The sequence below is a fragment of the Puma concolor genome, chromosome F2 (genome assembly GCF_028749965.1).
Source record: "Puma concolor isolate L17-30 chromosome F2, mPumCon1.1.hap2, whole genome shotgun sequence".
In the NCBI taxonomy this organism is placed as follows: domain Eukaryota; kingdom Metazoa; phylum Chordata; class Mammalia; order Carnivora; family Felidae; genus Puma; species Puma concolor.
Genome location: NC_141684.1, coordinates 7216194 through 7237995, shown reverse-complemented (window position 1 = coordinate 7237995; position 21802 = coordinate 7216194). Strand labels below are relative to the sequence as shown.

The 21802-nt window shown below is 49.0% G+C and overlaps 1 protein-coding gene across 6 annotated transcripts in view; it reads left to right on the top strand.

Moving 5' to 3' along the window:
* The first annotated feature begins 2086 nt into the window (after positions 1 to 2086).
* The window catches only part of KHDRBS3 (KH RNA binding domain containing, signal transduction associated 3), a 192855-nt gene continuing 173139 nt past the window's right edge, over positions 2087 to 21802 (top strand). For 2 of the 6 annotated variants that reach the window (XR_015246704.1, XR_015246705.1), the window contains exon 1: positions 8007 to 8161. Coding sequence is in view for 4 of the 6 variants with exons in the window: in XM_086695317.1 (XP_086551443.1) it covers positions 8071 to 8161 (91 nt within the window). In the remaining 2 variants the exon portion in view is untranslated. Of the gene's footprint in view, positions 2220 to 2705; positions 2755 to 7997; positions 8162 to 21802 lie in introns of those variants that run through there. The other 4 variants (XM_086695314.1, XM_086695315.1, XM_086695317.1 and 1 more) reach the window with 4 other exon arrangements.

Here is a 21802-nt window from a genome sequence, read left to right as displayed (position 1 = left end):
TGTTCTAGAAGCCCCACTCTGGGCCCCCCGGGTCCTTCGCTTAGTCAGCTGGGGCAATCCATGGGGTGTCCTGCAGTGAGGACCACACACAGTGGTGATTGCTGAGTGCTCCAGGGAGCCACGGCTGAGGGGAAGGAGATTTGGAAGACCAAGAGAAGAACCATGCAAGGAAAACCCCGACAAAGACCAGCTAAGGCACTTAACTGTGTGCGGAAGACTGTTTGGGGGGATTTCATTAGGAGCTGCTTAGTTTACTCTTCGTGGCTCTGTTATGAAATCGGGTCTATTCTCATCTCTACAAGATGAGGAGACTGAGGCACAGAGAGGTCACAGCTAGTTGAGCAGCAGAGCCATAATTGCAAATCCGGGTTGTCCCGTCCCAGAGGCCACACATTTAACCTGTCATTTGAGGGCCTCTTGAGAGTTTAGCCGAGAGCTTGAGGGAGGTGGTACTGGGGGTGGGACTTACAGTAGCTTGGTGCTGCTCAATGTCCACTCTCAGCATCTTTGGCTGCGGAGGCCTACAGGTGCATGGGAGGAAGATTCCACGCCTGCCCTCCACAGCTGGCCACAGGAGTGGCTTTCCACTGGTTTGTCATGTCAGCAAACATATCTGGTGCCCCCCACACCTCTCCCAAAGGCACCAGGTGCTGGGGACCCTCCCCCCAAAACAAAACTCTAGCTCTGCCCCTGAGATGCTCATGGTCTCAAGAAAACAGAATTACAGCTCTCTGTGAGCCAGGGCTGACCAGCGAGGGGGAGGGAAGGGGGGTGGGGTGGGGGGGTGGAGGACACGGTGCCCTGACCAGCTTGGCAGAGGAAGTCTTGGAAAGCTGTCCAGGGAATGTGACATTGAGGCCAGGACTGGGGGTGGAGGTTTGGAGGGGGAAAGGCAGGACAGACTCTGAGCCCTAGGCCAGCTGGGAGACATTTACTCCACATGCTCACTAAACCTGAAAACGGGCCCGAGGGAGGGCTCCTTGGGGAAGAGGGCGGAAAGGGACAGAGGACATCAGCGCCCACGTGCGTCCAGGGCACTCTCCCCCGGAGGGAACAGGTTCCAGCAAGGCTCCCTCTTCCTCATCCAGGCACAGCCGGTTTAGGGGAGAAGAGAAGGATGAGCCGGTGGCAACTCTGGCTGACAAAGACACCCTGAAGGGCACGCTCTTTTACGTAACCGACCTCGGGACCCAGGGTCCCGGGGTCGGCGGCCAGAGCCCGGGCGCCCGGGAAGGACGGCGCGCCCGCGTTATTTGCTTGCAAACAGGAGGGGACAGCAACGCGAGAGAAGTTAGGGAAGTCCTGGGAGCCGTAAAGAGCAGCGCGGCTCGCCCCGATGCCTCTCCCCAGGGCCCGCTGGGGCGAGCCCGGGCTCGCCTCCCTGTCCTCTCTCCCGGCCGGGCCCCTGACCCTCCTCCGGGGAGCGCTCGCCGGGTGACCTTGGGCGAGCCGCGCGACCTCTCCGGGCCTCAGTTTCCCGGCGTCCGCGTCGGGCCGCGCCGGCACCGCACAGCCGGGCTCCCCCGCGCCCCCCGGGGCCGGAGGAGAGCGCGCGGCGGGCGGGAGGCGCCGGGACGCCCTTCCCCGCGGACTGCCGCGCAGCAGGGGGCGGGCCCCCCCCCCCCGGAGGCGGCGGGCGGGGCGGGGCGGGGCGGGGGGCGCGGGCGCGGCGCGCAGGCGCAGGCGCGGCGGGCGGGGCGGCGGGCCGGGCGCTCAGCGCGGCCGCTCGGAGAGCGCGGGGCGGCGCGCGGCGTGCGGGTCGCGGCTGAGCTGGGGCGCGGGCGCCGGCTGGCGGGGCTCGCCCGGGACTGCCTCAGGCTCGCCGAGCGCGCCGCCGGCCCGGCCCGAGGGCCCGCCTGACCGCGCCGGCCCGCGCCCGCTCCTGCTCGGCCCGCTGCGGGGCCGCGGGGGCCGCGTCCGGGAGGCAGCGGCCGCCAGCGCGGGGCACTCGGCGGCCACCCCCCGCCCCGTGCCGCCGCCGGGCCGACCTCCGGGCTTGGCTGCGCCGCGCCCCGGCCGCGGCTTCTGGCCCGGGTTGCGCGCCGCTGGGGCGCGGGCGGGGTCGGGGGGCGCGGGGCCGCCGCTGCTCGCCCGCCGCGCGTCGGCGTCCCGGGCCCGGCGGCCGGCGAGCATGGAGGAGAAGTACCTGCCGGAGCTGATGGCGGAGAAGGACTCCCTGGACCCCTCCTTCACGCACGCTCTGCGGCTGGTGAACCAAGGTGAGGGCGCACGCCGGCCGGTCGGCCGGCCGTTAACTGTAGCCCGCGGCCGTTGGGGCCGGGGGAGTGGCGGCTGGGGCGGCTCGGGGACGGGGGAGGCTCGGGATCGGGTGGAAATGCGGGGGCGCTGGGGAGGCGGACCTGTGGGGCTGGCTGGAAGCAGAGCTGGGGAGGCGGGAGGGGACCCAGGTAGCAATCCGGGGGGGCGTTTGGGTGGGGACCTGGGGGAATACGGGACACCCGGGGGAAAGCGAGATGTGTGTGCCTTTGGGAGACGTGGCCGGGGCGGGGGGGCAGAAGGCTGGGGCGCTCGGACGAGACTGGAAGATCTTTGGGGACTCGAGGATACCCGAGGTAAACTTGTGGGTGGGGGACGGCGAACATCTGGGGGCTTTGGTGGGGCGGGGGTTGAATTATCTCATCGGAGGGGAGTTTGTGAGGGACTCGGGCATCCTCGTGTGTTTGGTCTGTCCGGGGAGCTGGAGAAAGAGCTGGAGCAAAATGGAAGGATTGGAGGGGATGAAATGCACAAAAGGTGAAGGGAACAGGTGCCTGTATTAGTGAAGTTTGAGGACCTTGGGGGAGGTTTGGGGTCAGACCCCAAGCGTTTCCGAGGAGAAGGACCCAGCGGTCTTAGTGGCAGAGCCCAGTTCCTCTCCTGTCTGTCTCGTTTTTCTCCAGTGCCCAGGTTATCGGCACCCTGGCAGGGTGGTCTGCTCTCCCTGGAGGTGGGCAGCTCCTGCCCAGGCTTGCAGGCTGGCCCTTGGTGGGGAGGGGTTGGTAGGGGCCCACGCAAGAGCCCCCTTCTTGGCTCTCCTGTCTTCTCTTTGGGACGCTCTGGGTGGGTCACCCTCACTGGAGGCTGGTTAGGAGTTCAGAAGACCGGACGAGGAGTCTTTGCTGCCTATGCCGTTTTAGCGCTGCTTCCGCCAGTCCAGGGTGTGAACAGCCCTGGGAAGCAGAGGGCACCGGGATCCAGGGGCATATGGAGGCGCGCCTACCCAGGACAGGATTTCCTGGCTTGTTCTTCCTTGAGCTTCCTGAGTGATCTGGGATGGACGGTAAATGGAGCCTTCCTTCCCGGGAGCAGTCCTCGGGTCCTTCTGTATCTGTTACCCATGTTTCAGATGAAGATGGGCTTGGGGGCTACTGGTGTGCTGCTTCTCTGGGTGATGGCAGAAACATTACCTGGTCAGATCTGTTACCTTTTGCAGGAATCACTCCGTGCAGTGACAGTTTGTGGTTTCCGAGTTAAATCGGGTCTGCTGATCTTAATGCTGGCCCTGGCTCTTTTATTGTTGGAAGTGAAAGAAGAGGCAGACATATTCTATTTGTATATCGATATCTGTATTTTTGAACAGCAGCCTCCAGCATTTGCCTGTTTCAGCCGGTTCTGCAGACAGAGTAGGGTGTGTTGTTAGTGGGGAGACTCCGTGTCTCCAAGAATGTAAGCACGCATGCTGTCTGAATTGTGGAAGAGAAATCGGTTTACGGAGCTCTCCCATTTTATTTTAATTGCAGGCTTATTTTTTATTTCTTTAGTAAAACGGGCTTGTGAAAAAGTAATGGGCTTACATTCTTAAATTAGGGAAAAGGAATTTTAAGCTTACTCCGAGGCTCTTCTGAACAGTTCTGCAGTTAGGTTTGCACTCCTTCCTTTATGATTTACATATATCTTTTGTTGCCTGCTGGGCTGTCATTTCTGTGAAAGAAATTTCTCTGTACCTTGTGTGAGATCAGTGGCATTAGAAATAGTCTGCACTGTGGAGTCAAGTGCATTTTTCTTAAGAAAGAAGCCGAATCAAAGTTATGTGGTGCTCAATTAAGGAAACAGCTGAAGTACAAGTGTAATGAGTTATCTTATTTTGAAAGTCAGAATTTTTTTTTTTTTTTTTTTTACCTCCGTGCCATGTTGCCATAGTACTGTGTTGCTAAAACCGTACATTCAAAATTCTTTTGGTGTTTTGTGTTTTTACTAGTGTCAGTGGCTTCTGGTTACTTGAAATAGATACTGGACAGTGTTCCCGTTTAGTATTTTTGTAGATGTTAAACCCGATCACCTTACTTTTCCATACAAAAAGTAATTTGTGTAAGGAGTACATTTCTCACAGCGAACAGTTACGTGAAGGAAGGAAAAGGTGATACTCAAGATGCTGTTATTACTGTTAATTTAGATTACTTGAGACGAAAATGTTTTCCTCTTAAATCATAAGCTGATATCCAGAATGCAAAGCCTTATTATTTAAAGTATTAATTATGCTCAATTATGTAACTTCAGAATTACAAGTGCACCTCTAAAATAGTGTCTTACATCTGAATTTGAATGGTTATTAGAAAACTTTGATTTTGAATCTGATAACCATCTTGTTATTGGCTATAGAAAAGCATTTTTATTCATATTTAGCGATTTTATTGACTGTTTGCCTCTGAAAGAAACTATTTCTTTTCAGAGTTTATTCTGAATCTCGATGCTGGAATTAGGCTTCCGGCACCAACTTGTACCGTGACGACGGTCAGCACTGAACCCGATACCTTATGTTTGCATAGCGTGTTGAAGTTTCCAAGGCTCTTTAAGGTACATGCTGATGCCGTTCAGTTCCTTTCTCACACTTGGACTCTTGTGAGGCTGACGTTGACATCTCTGTTTTTCTGGGGAGGCGGCTGCAGAACCCAACTATGCAAGCTTGTGGGCAGCTGAGATGTAATTTGAACTCAGGTCTCCTGTCTCTTAAGGCCATTGTTCTTGCTATTTGTGCCTTCCTGCAAAGATAGAATACAACACACGCTAATTTAAAACCCTGTAGAGATCAATGTAATCAATATGCTCTTTTCTGGTGGACTTACCTTGATTTTTATAAAAAAAGTTTCTTTCGATACTTACCTAGTGGTCTGTTTGAAGAAACAAACATGTATAGTAGGTTTATCTATCCTACAGGATTTTAATGCTCCGGCCAAGAGGCACTTTGAATTAAATCCCTCCTGTGACCAGTTTATTACTTTAGTAATCAACACATTATGATAATGAAACCGTTTATAAATGAGATGTTGCCATTTTTAAAAAATTCAGTAGTTGTAAACATTGATCAGCCTCCTCGCTGAATTATTTTTTTCTAATAATCTGTAAGTAAGAACTTGAGCTGGGATGGCCTCAAGATCTACGCTCCTGTGCTAATGGAAGTCAGCTTTTATACCTTTTCCAGGCTTGCGTGTCACGGTGAGCATTAGTTGCTGACTTTTATTTTCTTAGGCTAACTGGCTCTCCTTCCCCCTACCCTGTAAATACTGAGCACTGTTGTTTCTCTACCAAATGTAATGGGTGATGTTTACTTGATGTTAAAATCAAATCAAAGAAGATAGGCTTTGGTATGTCTCTCCCCACTTCCCGAGCCCCTGGAAGGAATTGACATTGTCTGTTTCTTGCCAGGGAGGTTAACTGGAGATGAAAGTAGTGTTCCATGTTTTGTATTATATTTGCTAGTAGGGGATGTGCTGACTCTTACTAAAAAACATCTTTAGAAATGTCTTATGCATTATAATTTCATCCAGCTCTCTGGTACTGCTTTCAATCCAAGCCAAGTAACCATTAAATAAGATTACATAACCCTGTATTTTTAATTATCTGATATAATATATGGATTGGTGGCTGGTTCGCTGCCAAGTTATATTTAGTGGTTGGTTACAAGAGGAAGCGGAGCAAAGGAGTCAAGATGAAGGTGGTCTGTTTGTGTCCGGATTGATAAAGTTCTCTGTTGGTATTTCAAGATGGTAATTTTTCATATTGCATCCATTTCTCTGATATTAGTGCTCTTAGCATCACTCAGGATGTACGTGAGGGGTAAAAACACATGAAGGGAGGATCGTTACTTAGCCCCACGTGCTTCTCTTTGTTCAACAAAACCCTGATGGCTTGAGGTGTCATTTGTGGTGCCCCCCCCCTTTTAGAAACTGTTTGCAGTTCGCTTGAATGTTGTCAGACGTGTAGAGTAAGAGAGACAAATGAGAATGGAGATTGCAGACTTATATTTAGAAGTGGTGTGCGAGTTTCTGTTTCATCCAAAGGAGGGTGTGGTTTTTTAGTTTTTAATTGTTTTTCTTAGAGGCTTTTCAGAGTTCTCGTTTGTTTTTTTAGGCAAACCATTTCTGAATTTCCTGTAGTGTGTTATGATTCGGAGCGATCCAGCAATTGTGAGTTACAGTGTTTTGGTATCTGGTCATTAGTGACATGTTTCCTGAGAACCTGCCAGGTCCTTGTGCCGGGTCCTGGAGGTAGCGAGGGGAGAAAACAGACTCTGCTGCTGAGAAAGGAGCGCTCTCATATGTCTTAATTTGAGAGTGAGTTTCAAGTGCATAGATGCCCTCCTTTTTAACTGGGGAATGTCTTCAACTCTCCTTCAGAAGTACTGAGTGACTAGGTGGTTTAACTCAGTCAGCCTAGGGACATTTTCGAGGCTCTTCTCTGTGCCCCGTCTTGTCTGCCATCTGAATACTGGTAACAACCCAGAAGTGTAGACGTTAGCAGCCCAACGTTTCAGTTGTAGAAACTGAGACTCCCAGCGACTGAAATGACTTACTCCGGGTGACATGCTTGCCAAATGCCCGCGCGAAGGTGCAAGCAGTGTTGTTCTTTCCGGGACCTCACTGGCCCGCAGAGGTACAGGGGCAGGCTGGGACGGCCGTTAGTAATGGTGTCGGAACTGAAAGATTCTATAGCATCTGTTCTTGTACCTCACCCTGGGAATTTCTGCTCTAGGGTATCTCCTGTGACCACATCCCTTCTTCCCCGCCCCCCCCCCCCGCCCCCCGTCCGCCCCATGGATCCAGATTGCCCATTTTGTCCCAGAGCAGCCGGTGCTTACGGTGCTTACGTCTCCGATGGTGTCCTCGTCGGCACAGCACATCATTGCGACCTCCGTCTTTGTGGGACACTCTTCCATCTCTCCGTCCTGCGCACCTCCTGTAACTCTCGGCACCTGGCTCCTGCAGCCTCCCACCCCGCGTTGTTTCAGCGTTGTGTTTTAATATTCCTGGAGGTGGGAGACTCAGAAAGTGTTGAGCAGTGGGTCCCTTAAAGGACAGCTGAAAGGGGCAGGGATGAAGTCTGGACCGGCCCCAGGGACACAAACCAAAGAGGCGCTAAGTGAGATGCAGCCGGGAGCCAGCACAAGGCCCCAGTGCCCTTTCGTGGGTGGGGTAGAACCGTAGGGGGTCCTTCTCTGGGAGATAATGAGATGTTAGCAGATCCGCTTTGTTTTTTTTTATTTAAAAAAAAATTTTTTTTTTCAACGGTTATTTATTTTTGGGACAGAGAATGAACGGGCGAGGGGCAGAGAGAGAGGGAGACACAGAATCGGAAACAGGCTCCAGGCTCCGAGCCATCAGCCCAGAGCCTGACGCGGGGCTCGAACTCACGGACCGCGAGATCGTGACCTGGTTGAAGTCGGACGCTTAACCGACTGCGCCACCCAGGCGCCCCAGCAGATCCGCTTTGAATCAGATGTTTATTTACTTTTCTTCTTCTTAAGCAATTGATTAAGCCAGTGTGCTCCAATACAGTGAGCTCTCTTTGCCTAAATTCCTGCGTGAAATTTCTTCTGACGGGTTAAAAAGCGGAAACTTGAAGCCCTGGGACCATGGCAGACTCCCGCCCTCTTACCTGAAGGAGGTGGTCCACATTAGCAGCGGGCGGGCAGACACCCACGTGCAGAGAGCGGCTGGGACTTCGGATGGATCGGGCGTCGGCAGCCGCTCTGGCATCACAGGACCCTTTAGCTGGTCGTCATCTTCCCACCGAATGAGGATAAAGTGGTTTACATTTTTTACCAAAAAATAGAAGTGTTCCTTAGCATTGGGGATGATGATTATGATGCAGGCTGCCAAACTGAGGGCCTCCGTGCCAGGTGCTTCCTGTGCATTATCTCCAGTCCCCACAAAGATCTCACAAGGTAGGTGGTTTTATGCCCTGCCTGCCTCTTTTGTTTTTTTCAGATGGCGCGTCTGAGTCTCAGAAATGTGAAGTAGCTTGCCCAGTGAAGGTGCACAATTTTGAATAGTCGGGCTGCAATTTTAAATCTAGTCTGTGGGGTTTTGATAGGCTACTTTATGAAAAGAGATAAAAGGACAGAAGTCGACATTGTTTTTAAATAAAAGTTTTATTGTAGTAGAAGCCAGTTAGGGATTTTCCTTTGGCGACGGTAGATTTTAAGAAATGGTCCCCTAAAGTATGCTCTACCGCAAAGGCTGTTCACTTTCTTCCTGTGTTCTCCAGCAGCACTTTTCAGCCTTTAGTGGGCATTGAAGGCAAGGATTTTTAGTTGTGTGTCCCAGTGGTCAAAGAGAAAATAGGAAAACTTTCACTGTAGAAAGTGACTAAGTCAAATTTCGTTGTTATTTTTTTAAGTTTATTTATTTATTTTGAGAGCGAGAGAATCCCAAGCAGGCTCGCACTGTCAGTGCAGAGCCCAGTGTGGGGCTCGAACTCACAAACCATGAGATCATGACCTGAACGGAAATCAAGAGTCAGATGCTTAACCAACTGGGCCAGCCAGGTGCCCCTAAATCAGATTCTTGAGAAAGCTCTGTGGGTCTTTAAGGAACCTCTCAGAGGCACGGAGCTCTTTGTATTTTAATTCTGTATCGTAGGCACAATTGGTTGAAAGTATGATAGCAGAAGTTTTTAGTCAGTTTGTGGTATGTGTAGAAATTCTCCATTTTCTAAAAACAGGCTCAAAAAGCGAGGGAAAAAGAGTGCCAAGAACGTAAAAGAACATATTCCACCGACAATGGTTTTGGCTCTGGGATGGAGGTGGGATGGAGGTGGGATGGGGGTGGGGAGGATGTTTGAATAACCTCACCTTGTGATTGCTAATAGTAATAGTTACCATTTATCAAGAGGTTTTTTCTGGGTTAGAAGCTTTATGTCCATTTTTTCATTTAATTTTTCTAACGGTGTTAAAAGAGTAAATCGGTTTACTTTATTTTACAGGTGAGAGAAGTGAGGGCATTGCAGGACAAATAATTTGCCTAAGGTCAGACAGCTAAGTGGTAAACCGAGATTTAAATCCTTACCTGCCTACCTCCAGGACACTAGACACTTTACCTGGGAGCACCAGGTAGAGGTGCATTTTCATCTTTGACTTCCATGGAAATTCTCTGTCATGCAGCTCTGAAAATTAAGTGCTCGGTATTGGGCCAGTGGTCTGTGAGGACGGCAGAGTGCATGCTGTCCAGAGGGACACACAGTGGCCTGACAAAACGGGGCAGAAACTTTGTGACCCGTGGCGGCATGGCAGGTGTGGTGGATGGCATTTATAGGGGAAAGGGTGTTACTTAACAAGGGAGGAGCTGCTATAGAAGGAGCCTCAGTTTCCTGTCTGTAAAATGGGAGCACCTATACCTCCTTTGTAGGGCTGTTCTAGACATGAGATTAAGTACAGTGTCTAACACATAGCAGGTGCTTAATAAATGTTGCCTGCTAGTTTTATGCAATAGCCTGAGACTACGTGTGCATGCTGGGTCACTTTTCAGATGTAAAACGTGTAATAACCGTCTAGTTTCAATTCTCGGGGTGATTTTTTGTTATTAGAATGAGTGTAGTTTTAAAATCTAGAAAAAATAGGGGCGCCTGGGTGGCGCAGTCGGTTAAGCGTCCGACTTCAGCCAGGTCACGATCTCGCGGTCCGTGAGTTCGAGCCCCGCGTCAGGCTCTGGGCTGATGGCTCGGAGCCTGCAGCCTGTTTCCGATTCTGTGTCTCCCTCTCTCTCTGCCCCTCCCCCGTTCATGCTCTGTCTCTCTCTGTCCCAAAAATAAATAAAAAACGTTGAAAAAAAAATTAAAAAAAAAAATAAATAAAATCTAGAAAAAATAGACTCATTCTTAGGAAGCTTATTTAGTGATAACCCTGTGCAAAGTTAGCACTCTGATTTTTATGGTGCTGTTCAAGGTTCTGTGGCACCAGAAGCGTCAATGAGCAAATGAAGCCTCCCTAAACGGCTTTGTGACTGCCCACATTAAAACGTAGCTGGACCCTCAGCAGCTCCTCTCCACCAGCACAAGATCTTTTACCCTGGATTGGGCAGCTGGACATTTCCATATTTTTTTTGCCCATCAGCCCCTGCGGCTATTTTAAGGACTTTAGAAGTAGTGTTCGTGGCGCATCACTGATGTTCTTCGTGGTATGATAAAGAGCATGCGGAAGTGAGAGCGCCCTTTCTGATGCACGTGTTACAGGGGCGGGGGTCGCTGTTGTTTCCAGCTCTCCTGGACATCCCAACGGAGGGGAGCAGGGGCAGTTTGCACGGGCGTCCCTGTCCCTCGGTCGGCACTTGTGCTCTGCTCCGGCTCCACTAGATGGCGCTGCGAACAGCTGGTTACCCCTGGTCCCGCCGGTAGCTACTCGGAACCGGGCTTGATGGTCCGCAGGCCGGCGTTGCTTTCGATACCCCTGTATCGGCATCAGCCTTTCACAGTTCTTATTTTAAGAGGCGCACTCTGTGGCTGTCCTCAGTATTCGCCGAGAACCATGACTGCCGTTCCGTGGGCACCTCCCGAGTGCTTCGGCCGTGCCAGGGGCTGCTGCCGGGTCCTTTTTCACACGTTACCTGGTTAACCCTGGCGACCTCTGGCAGGTTGCTCTGTGCTCGCTGTGCAGGTGAACAGACACAGGTTACAGGGATTCAGAGCTCGTGCAAGGTCACGGGAGAGGGCTCACTATGCCCTACAGAAAAATTATCTCCAAAGCGTTGAATTGAAAACTTTATTCAAGGTAAGTGTTAGGATAGTCTGATTTATGGCTGTTGGCCATAAATTTGTTTGTTCTGTGGGGGAAATTATAGTCCTGTTATTTGCATTGGAGCCGATGAGTCAAAATCTTCCATTTGTGTGAGGAAGCAAACCGTAGTAACCAAAGCTTTGTCAGCTGGTGTGGAAACATCTGCTTCTTCCTGGGTAAGGGGCTGACCAGGTCCAGGTACAAAACCTGGGAGGAATTTTGGACAAAGACACGATTACAAATTTAGTAATTTTAGCAGAGCGGAATACTGGAAAGAGGCCACAGGACTTCAGAAACGTATCCTGAGGTTTCTTTCATTTTGTTCGTTTATTCAACTAATATTTGTTAAGTACCTGACCTGTTAAATTGAACTGTGTGTTCTGGGCCAGTTACTTCCGTGTCTACACTGGCAGTAATGCCTGCCTCATAGGTGACTAAGGTGGAAAGACAAAGATTTTATAGGTGTTTACTTTCATTCTGAGTTTTTAACATACAGGGCATATTTGTCACATCTAATATGAGATCACTACACATTTATGTTTCTCATCCTCATGTCGTATCTTTTATATCTGACTTTCCTACATCAGTTCTCGGTTATCTACCAGTGCAGTAGAGTATCTGCTGGCCGTTTTTATAGGGCCGGCTTTCTCCTCCCACCTCGTGCCTCCTCTGCTCCTGGCCTTGAGTTTGGATGTGCTCAGCATACTGTAAACAGAGCCGAGTACTGAGAGAGGTCCCTTTCACCTCCCGTTTGCCTAACCAGCGCGTGCCTGCTGCTGACTGAAAATGCTGGGACGAGGTTCAGACTGTTTGGTAACAAGGAGAGGCTGAGGACAGTTCTCAGTCACACAGGTTTGAGCCGCTTCTTTGTGTTGTGATCTTGGATTCATGAACCCTGCTCAGCCTCAGTTTCCATGACTATAAAATGGTTGTTGAAAAAAAGGAAGCCTGCTTGGAGTCTTTGTGTGATGAGATGTATAGTGTCATGCCTGGTAGGTACTAAGCATGGGGTAAACAGCTGCTCCCGCCATCATCATCATCATCATCATCACCACCACCGCCGCCACCACCACCAACACCATCTTCAGTCTTCGTCATTTGTCAAGCAGTCTGCAGTCCGGGGAGGGAGATAAACACGTAGAGGGAATGGTTCCAAGAGTGTGTTCGGTAGGAGAATGCAGAGAGGTTTTCGGGGCTCAGAATGACTTCAGCTCATCATGGGGCCAGGGCGAGTCCTCTTCGAAGAGGGCTTGGCTGGACACCGAACCCATCACAGGTGGGAAAGGGACTCGGTCAGCGACACAGACCCTTTCCAATCTCCGCACGTAATTCTTAGCTCCAGGCTCCCCTATGTTTCCGTCGCACCTAGTATTCCTGTTGGCGCTTTGTGGTTATTTGCTTATCTCTCTTCTCTCCCCCTCCTGTTGTTAAGACCTTTATTTCTTATTCTAGGCATTGAAAACTTTTATTTGGAAACAGTTTTAAAATAAAAGAGTTGAAAATATAGTGCTAAGGCGTCCCAAATGCCCGTTTGTCTGGATTCCCCAGTTGTTAACGCTTTCCCACATCTGCTTTCCCATCCTCCCCGTGTATTTACGTATGTTCCTGGCTCGTTGGGGAGTAAGGTGCCCACCTTATCTCCCCTTGCCCCTAAAAATCCACCTTAGCGTGGATTTTCTCTTACGTAACTGCAGTTCTGGAGGCGAGTGATCACATTTAGGAAGTCGATCGTTGTTTCATACGACTGTCTCGTCTGCAGTCCGTGCGCCACTCTTGCCGTGCTTCCCATTTGGTCTTGGAGAGGATCCAGTTCAAGACCCGGGAGTGCATTCAGCTGTTTAGTGTCTTTTAGTCTCTCACTTTGGAAGAGCACCTGCGTCTTCCTTTACCTTTTATGCCATGCGTGTTTGATTACCACAGAGACCAGGTTTCTGTGGGTTGTCCGTCTGGGTTGTCCATTTCCTTAACATCCGGTTCACGTGCTTCCGCTTCCGCAGGAATCCCCCTGAGGCGATGGTGTGTCCTGCTTGGCACCTCCTATTGGGAGGCACACGGTGTCGGGGTCACGTTGTCCTGTGACCGATGATATAGGTTTGATTACTTGGTTAAGGTCCTGCCAGCTGTCTCCACTGCAAAGATATTATTTTCCTTTTGTAAGGAAATTAGTATTTTTTGCGAGGAGACACTCGTAAATACTCCGTTCCTCCTTGTAAACTCTTTCTCACAGATTCTAGCATCCATTAACGTTTGTTAACCTGAATTATTACTATGCTGGTTGTAAGATGGAGATTTTCTTTTTTTTTTTTTAAATTTTATTTATTTTGAGAGAGACAGCACGCACGCAGGCATGAACATTGGATGGGCACAGAGGGGGAGAGAATCCCACGCAGGCTCCATGCTTTCAGCCCAGAGCCTGATGCGGGGCTTGAACCTGTGAACTGTGAGGTCGTGACCTGAGCTGAAATTAAGAGTCGGACGCTTAGCTGACTGAGCCACCCAGGTGCCCCTAAAGTGGCGATTTTCTAATTCAGTCATTCCATCTACATTGATTGGTTGACATTCTACCTGAGGGAACATGTTCATTTTTTTCTTTCCTTCTTCCTCCTCTCCCTCCCTCAGTCATCTGTCTGTATAATTTCAGGGATTCTTTGATTCAACTGGTCATATAATCCTTTGCTAATCGTTATATAAATTGGCAATTAAATTGTCCCAGATTTGGCCATTGGGAAGCCCTTTACCCTGGCTCCTGGGTCTCATTGAAAGGAGCATCCCATATGTCTTTTGAATATTTTTTTAAATCCAACAGCATTTTGTTCCAGGCACATCTTGTACTTGCCGTGCCGCAGCTCTAAAATTAGCCATTTCTTCCAAGGTGCCTAGTTTCTTATGGTGTGGAATGGTCTTTAAACATCAAAATCTGGAGTGGACTACTGGTGTATCATTGCTGCTGGGCCCTTTCACTGGACAGAGTGGTTGATGATGTGTCTGCAGGTGTATCGCCATTGTCTTCGCATGAGACTCGGAGTAGGCCTGTAGACTGACTGCAAGTGGACGGAAGCGAATGTTCCGTGGGCTGTACATTCCACTCAACTTGCTGTTGCAGCAGAAAAGCAGCCAGAGACAGCATGGACACGAATGATTACGATTGTGTCCTCGCAACGCTATTTTGTGATACACGTAGTGTGCTGGCTTCGGCCGTGGGCGTTAGTCTGCCTGTCCTTCCTCGTTCCCAGCTACTGGAGAGCAGTATCTCTCTTTTGCGATACCGCCCACCATAAGGGCGCTGTCAAAACTCTTTGGATGAGTGAGTTAATGATAATTGTTAGGCCACTCATTCCTCTTACGTGGATCTTTTAGATACAGATTTCTTATGGCTTACCGATTTGTTGAGGTCCTCATTTGCAAGATCTGAGTCTTTTAAACACCCGATGTGCACAATATGCAAAGTAATAATAAGAAAAAATAATTTCATAAAACTCCTGAGGGTGTTTATGTTGTCATGATAACATGGCTACCTTTTTTTCTTTTTTTAAACTTTTTTTTAATGCTTATTTTTGAGAGTGAGAGAGAGAGAGACAGGGGCAGAGACAGGGAGACACAGAATCAGAAGCAGACTCTAGGCTCCGAGCTGTCAGACAGAGCCCGACATGGGCTTGAACTTACGAACCACGAGATCACAACCTGAACCAGAGTCGGACACTTAACCGACTGACCCACCGAGGTGCCCTCATGGCTACCTTTTTCTTAATAAAGTCCTATCTCAAGGCATAGCTGTAACGTGCAGGCATTACATAGGGCCCCTGCTCTGGTCTAGCATAACTCTGTTCTGTGTAGTCTTTAGCTAAAAGGCAGAACTGATCAATTGGGTGAAAAATCTCAAAAAATACTCCTTTTATTGTCTGAGAATAGGTTTATTTCTTCACAATTTTCTCTATGTAATTATTTCCCTGATTTATTCAAAAAAGGATTTGGTAGCATAAGAGACTGTTGAGAACTGAGAACAAACTAAGGGTTGATGGGGGGTGGGAGGGAGGAGAGGGTGGGTGATGGGTATTGAGGAGGGCACCTGTTGGGATGAGCACTGGGTGTTGTATGGAAACCAATTTGACAATAAATTTCATATATAAATAAAAAAAAAAAACAAATACTCCATTTAAATCTTCCATTTTGCCAGATTTAAATTTCTACTCTTTCAACTGCCTTAGGTCTTTTAAGTTGCAAACATGATCTCTGACTTTTAAGATGCAATTATGTTTCCAAAAAAATTTTTAGCTTCTGAGGAATCTATTTTATTCCACCGGAAAGAAGTGGAAATTGAAGTCAAATACCTTTTTTTTTTTTTTTTTTTTACAGTGAGGCTTTAATAATGGAATAGCTCTATGGCTCAAAAAAAAAAAAAAAAACCTCTCAAGTATTACTCTTTACTAATCCAGATTATATAGTCACAATTAGTGAACTAGACATCACTCTTTTCATTAAAAATTATACCCAAGCATATATAAATAAATCCAATAAATGTAAAATATCAAAATATTTTACATTATGAAATTATTTCCATTATTTCACTTCAGTAATGCTTCAAATACTCCTATATTTTAAAATGTCAGGATTAATACTTACTATTATACATGAAAAAGTTTAAAAATTGGAAATATAAAGTATTATTAACAACATTTATCAAAAACAGAAAAAAAAACCTGAGTACTACAATTGTTATTATGTTTAAATATCCTCTAGGTATAATGTGAATCATTATATCATGATTTTACTTCTGCCTCTGTGACTAATTTGTTTCATTTGTTTAATTTTGTGATATTAAAATTGTATCTTGGTATCAAAAAAAAAAAAAAGGATTTGGTTATAGCAGTGATGAATGGATTTTATCAGGGAGTGAACCCAGTCTCGGAGAAAAGTATGTCATTAGGAAGGACCACCTGTTGTCGATGCACAGTGACAATGATCCAGGTAGTGTGGGACACGGAGAAAACCCAGGCACCAGGGTATTGCAAACAGCAGCGGTGTAAGCATAAAGATGCAAATCAAGTCAATTTAAAGTGTCCCTGATGACTCTAAAAGAAATCAGACTTTTAGTTATTGCTTACATTTTTTTTTTTTAATTCTCCAAATTTGAAAGTCAGTTGTCAGTGTGTTGGTGAGTGGTTGTTGTGTTTGTGAGTGGTGGTTGTGTTGGCTGGCTGTCTGATTGTTTTATCAGAAAAGCATGAAGTGGTGCTCAGTCCTTTCTCTAGAATCCAAAAAGGTGGTATTAAAGTTCTGTGTCCCAGAACAGCTCATGGTTCTGTGGAAAGTCCTGGTCCAGTGGTGAAGGGGGTACTGAGCAAGTCTGCTGCCCGCACTTGGCTTTTCTCTGCCAGGTCCTGAGGTGCCTCACAAGATTTTGATTTGGTTAATGAGTTTTACTGCTTTTTGTTGTGTTGTTTTTTTGTTTTGAATGTTTATTTATTTTGAGAGAGAGAGAGAGAGAGAGAGAATCCCAAGCAAGGTTCATGCTGCCAGTGCAGAAGCGCAGAGCCTGACACGGGACTCGAACTCACAGCCCTGGGATCATGATCTGACCTGAAATCAATCAAGAGTCCAACACTTCAAGGACTAAGCCACCCAAGAGCCCCTGTTTTGTTGTTTTTTTTTTTCAACTTTTTTTTTTTTTTTTTTTGGGACAGAGAGAGACAGAGCATGAACGGGGGAGGGGCAGAGAGAGAGGGAGACACAGAATCGGAAACAGGCTCCAGGCTCTGAGCCATCAGCCCAGAGCCCGACGCGGGGCTCGAACTCACGGAGCGCGAGATCGTGACCTGGCTGAAGTCGGACGCTTAACCGACTGCGCCACCCAGGCGCCCCTGTTTTGTTGTTTTTAAGTATGGAAAGAACCTTCGTGAGGAAGTTACAGCTCCGTGTCTGTGCGTCTCTCACATACTCAGAGACACGTGAAGCAAGGACTGTCTGCACTTTGGACACTGCCCATCGTGTAGTTTACCATCAGTTCAGAACAGATAGGACACCAAACCCCCTGCCCTAGGTCCACAATGACTTGGAAGAACACGGCGACTGAAAAACTAAAAGTCATGTGTCTTAATGGTGAATTGACTGTATTCTGTATTATTATACCTTGTTTTGTTTCCTTCTCGACCCTGCCAGGGTCTTGCTCATAAATGGCGAAGAGGTGTGTTCCTTTTGGTGGTAGGAAGCTCGGTGAGCCTCACTCTGTCACCTATAGAATGATCCCGAGGGAGTTGTGTGACGTGCCCGGCATCTTGTGGTCACGCGGAGTCGGTCACCTCCTCCAGAGTTCTTCCGGCCAGCGTGCACGTGTCCGTCGTTCGTGGAGCCCAGCTCGGGTCGTGTACTTGTGGAAGCGTCCACGTAGCAGGCTGCGTGTGAACTCTCCGTCAGAGCCCCGTGTTACTTCCAGGAAAGGGGTCCGAGCGGCACAGAGCGTCCGGGCCGGGCGAGACGGCCCGCGAGCAGCACCTTCTGCTGATGAGACCTCCGGGTTTACCCCTGGGGGAGGCCCCTGTCCGGCTCGCGGGGGCCCCGGGAGGGACCGGCGGGCCGTGGGTGTCTCCACGGCCTTTCCCGCGGGGCCGGAAGGGTGTTCGCTTCTTGCCCGGGGCGGACGCGGCCACGCGGGGAACACAGGGGGACGGCCGGCGGCGAGCGCTGCCGCGGCAAAGACCAGCGCCGGGGCCTGTGGCACCACCTAGGGGTGGGGAGCCCACCGGGGAGGGCGACGGACCGGCTGTGACTCCTGGTGCGGCGGGAGACACGTCCGGGGCGGCAGAGGGTGACGGGCCTGCGACGGGAGTCCGTCTCGTCGCCCGCCACCGTGGCGTCTGCGCAGACGTGGACTCGCTGCCGGCGGGAGCGCCATTGGGCCCGTGCCCGCCCCCCTCCGCCCCCCCAGCGCGTCCCCGCGCCCGCTCCACGCCCCTCCCCCCTCTTTGCAGCCCTGCTTGCACGTATCATGCTCCAGAGGCCAACGACCCGTTGGAAGTTCTTTCTCCCACGAGAGTCCAGCTTCCTTCAGGCAGGAGACGTGACTCGCTATGTTCGATTCCTGCTCTGGTGCCCAGCGCGGTGCCTGGGAGATCATAGCTTCTCGCTAGTGTTTGCAGAGTGAAGAGTCGGTTGGTCTCAGATTCTTCTCTGCGTTAGGGCAATGGATTCATGACCTCGGGGTGCTTTGTGGAAGGAACATGGAGAAAGAGTGTTCTCATCTTATTTGAGTTCCCAGCGACTGATTTTGAGAGACCTGCTACTTCTCGGGCCATCGTGGCAGGCGTGTGTGCCCTGGCAGTGTGGGCACCGGCCTTGGGTCTGAGACTCAGACTCTGTCATTTAAAAATTACTGAACTTGGGTGCAGACCTTTACCTCTCCAAACTCAGTTCCTTAGTTTGTCAGAGCAGGCACCATACTGCCCACCTGCCAGGCTAGGCTTCTTGTGAGGATTCAGTTGTGTTTTGTTTTGTTTTTGCAATTTTTTTTTTATTTTTGAGAGAGAGACAAAGAGAGTGCGAGCAGGGGAGGGGTAGAGAGCAAGGAGGACACAGAATCTGAAGCAGGCTCAAACTCACAGACTGAGAGATCATGACCTGAGCCGAGGTCGGACGTTTAACCAACTGAGCCACCCAGGCGCCCCATGAGGATTTAGTGACACACCTCAAGACTGCAGAACGGAGACTCCAGGCTGCTGGATCTCTAGTGCTGAGAATAGTCAGAATAGTGCCTAACACACAGTAGGCGCTCAGTGTTGGTTGGATGAATAATACATGTGAAAGCAGCTTCTCTTGGTCTGGAGTATAAAGTAAAAGCAGGAATGTATTGACAAGCGGGGGAGCAGGATAGGCAGGGACTAGAATGTGCAGGGCCAGTAGACAGGTGAGGAGTAAGAATGTATTTTAAATTTGGAGCATGATTGGACGGATATAATGCTGGAGAAGGACACGGTCAGCTACATGTTTTAGAAAGATCATTTAGGATGTTGAACGACACAGGTTTAAAAGCGTTTGAGTTCTGTGAGTTGAGAATTGTATGTAGTATTCCTAGACATCTGACTAAGAGTGCATGACCATGTATTTGAAGCGTTGGTGGAGGAGATCCCCTGGGGAGGGCGCAGAATCAAAAGAGAAAAGGACAAAGGGACCCTTGTGGCCCTTTCAGCACTGGAGTCTTGGGCAAAGGAGAAGAATCCCTTTGTTGTTTCCTTTTCTTACTTCATAAAGGGTGTGAGTCCATCAGTGTAAATTATACTTGAAACTGTGTGTTTTAAAAGCTTTTTGTGTGCGCATGTGTGATGCATTTCTCTTCAAATAGAAATCTTAAAGTTTGTCACCGCTCGTGATGCTTAAGCAAAGCGGGATCTCTGTAAGCTTCTTCAACTCTGAGCTGATCACAGTTTGGTTCAGGGAGCTTAGGGAGTGTGGTGGCACAGCCAGGCTCTTGCGGGCTTGTCTGCGCACAAGGCCTACTGGCTCCTCCCGGCAAATCTTGCCCACCACAAGTCTTCCAGACGACTGTTGAGTTGGCTCACACTTTCCCAGTAGAGTTTAACGTAAGTGAAATGCGTTGTGCCTTTCAATTCTCACCAGCAAATGCCTGTCGTAGTTGCTTCTTTCTTTGCAAAAGTATTGGTTAGTGTTGCTGCCTCGCAGTCCATCCGGAAGGTGAATCCTGAGCCCTGCCTCAGAGGGTTCCCTGGGGATGTATGCGGAGGGCGCAGACACCATCCTGGGCAAACGTAGACTTTTACTCTTGGCACGGAGACTGCAACAGATGGCCCCACCGCCTCTCCTCTAGGGCTTAGGGGCGGAGCGGACTCCTTGTCTGCCTCCTGCTGCCCTCCTCTTAGGTTGGACCCTAGTTCTTGTTTGGTCCCTCGAACGGGTGGCTGTGACCTCATCCAAAAAGGGTAGAACTGTTTGGGCTTTCTTCTTGCAGTAGCCACGTGGTAAAAATGGGCCAAAAGTAAGTTCCAGGAGAAAAGCCTGGTAAGGTCCCCTCATCGGAGGATACTTTTGGTCTCCTGTCTGCTTGCCCCGGAGGGGTCACTTCCTAGTGCTTGGACCCAGGGGGCTGGCCCAGACGAGTCCACTGGACCACAGTTCTTTCTCACTGGTGGTGACGTTTCAGTGTTTGGGAAGACGGTGAGGGTCCTTGGTGTCCTCCAGAGATTTGGGTGTGTCACTGACCCTTGGTTTTTCAGCTCCTTTGCCTGCAGACCATACTAGGAATTAAGGGAGCGTCAGGTGCCAGTTCACAGTCTCATAGTTCACTTAATTTCATTTTACAGTTGTCACTTCCTACTTGAGTAACCCTTTCCCAAAATAGTTTTGCCGTCTGTTTGAAAAATATCAATAATAAACTTTTCTAAGTACCTTGATTTGGGCTTCTTGTTTGGAGCAAATATTGGCCTCTACGGTTATCACCTAGAAGTCAAAGAAGCAGTATTTCTTCCGCTTGAACAAAAATCACGATATGCAGAATAGGTTTCAAACCATAAACTTTGCCTTGAAATTTAACATACGGCGTGCTGGAAGCCAGTATGCCCAAGGGGAATATGCACCGTGTCTTGCTTAGTTTGGAGTCATAAAGGCTTCTCTGGAGTTGGCTGCTGCTTTTAACACCAGGTACTTCTATGCAGTGGCTCATATCTTAATTGTGTTATTTAACACCATTGTTCCGAAACAGTAATGAGTCAGTTTATATTGTTTGGTATCTTAAGTTCTTTATGGCAAGGGCCAAGAATCAAGCACTGTTCCCATCTCTCATGGATACAGTTCAGAAAGAAGTGATTTTCTTAGGACGTTTAAGATGAGGTTCGTCTGTGTAGAGAAAACAAAAATAATTTTCTTTCCTTTTTTAGTTTTCAGATTCAGATGTTGTTTGTGACTTATTTACAATAAAACTGAAAAACCGGAAGAGAGAGTATATCCGTGTTCTACGGCTGCTGTAACACATAGCCGTGAATTTAGTGGCTTTATTATCTTGGGGTTCTAGAGGGCAGAAGTCTGTAATGGTTCTCACTGGGCCAGAGTCACGTGTCTGGGACACTAAGTCCCTTTCTGGAGATTCAGGGAGAGAAATTGTTCCCTAACTTTTCTGGCTGCAGGAGGCTGCGCACAGCCCTGGGCGCCTGGCCCCTTCCTCCGTCTCTGAAGCCAGCAACTTCCACGCTACCTCTCCCATAGGCCTCTCCTGCAGGCCTCTCTTGCTTTTCTCCTCCATTTGTGAGACTCTTTGTAATTGCCTGGAGTTACCTGGATAGTCCAGGAGAATCTTCCCATTTTAAGATTAGCCGATTAACAACCTTAGTTCTGTCTGCAACTTGTAGTTTTCCTTCTCCGTGCAACTTAAACATTTACAGGTTCTGGAGATGAGGATGTGGGGGTCTTGGCGGAGCCATTGCTTTTTCTACCACAGAGCGATTAAGGAGGACTGCAGAAAACTGATATTTACCAGGTCCCGAGTATATCTTCAGTTCTGGTTTTAGGGATTTTCATGTGTTTAGGATGTTCTCTCGAATGATTCATCAGGGGCTCTGGAGATATGAAAGAACTTGTCAGTGTCACATAATTGTTAATAATGATGCGCTGGTATTTGTTGAGTTCTTGTTAAATGCCAGCCAATTTACAGACCATATTTTTCTCAGTACTTGGTACATGCCTCTGAGATAAGAGAAATATATTCCACTTCACAGGGGAGAAAACAGGCTTTCGTGGAAGTTGTGACTGGCCTGATGTCACATGGCTGGCTTGTGACTGAGTGCTTTGGACTTTGTCCATCTGCTTCCCTAAAGT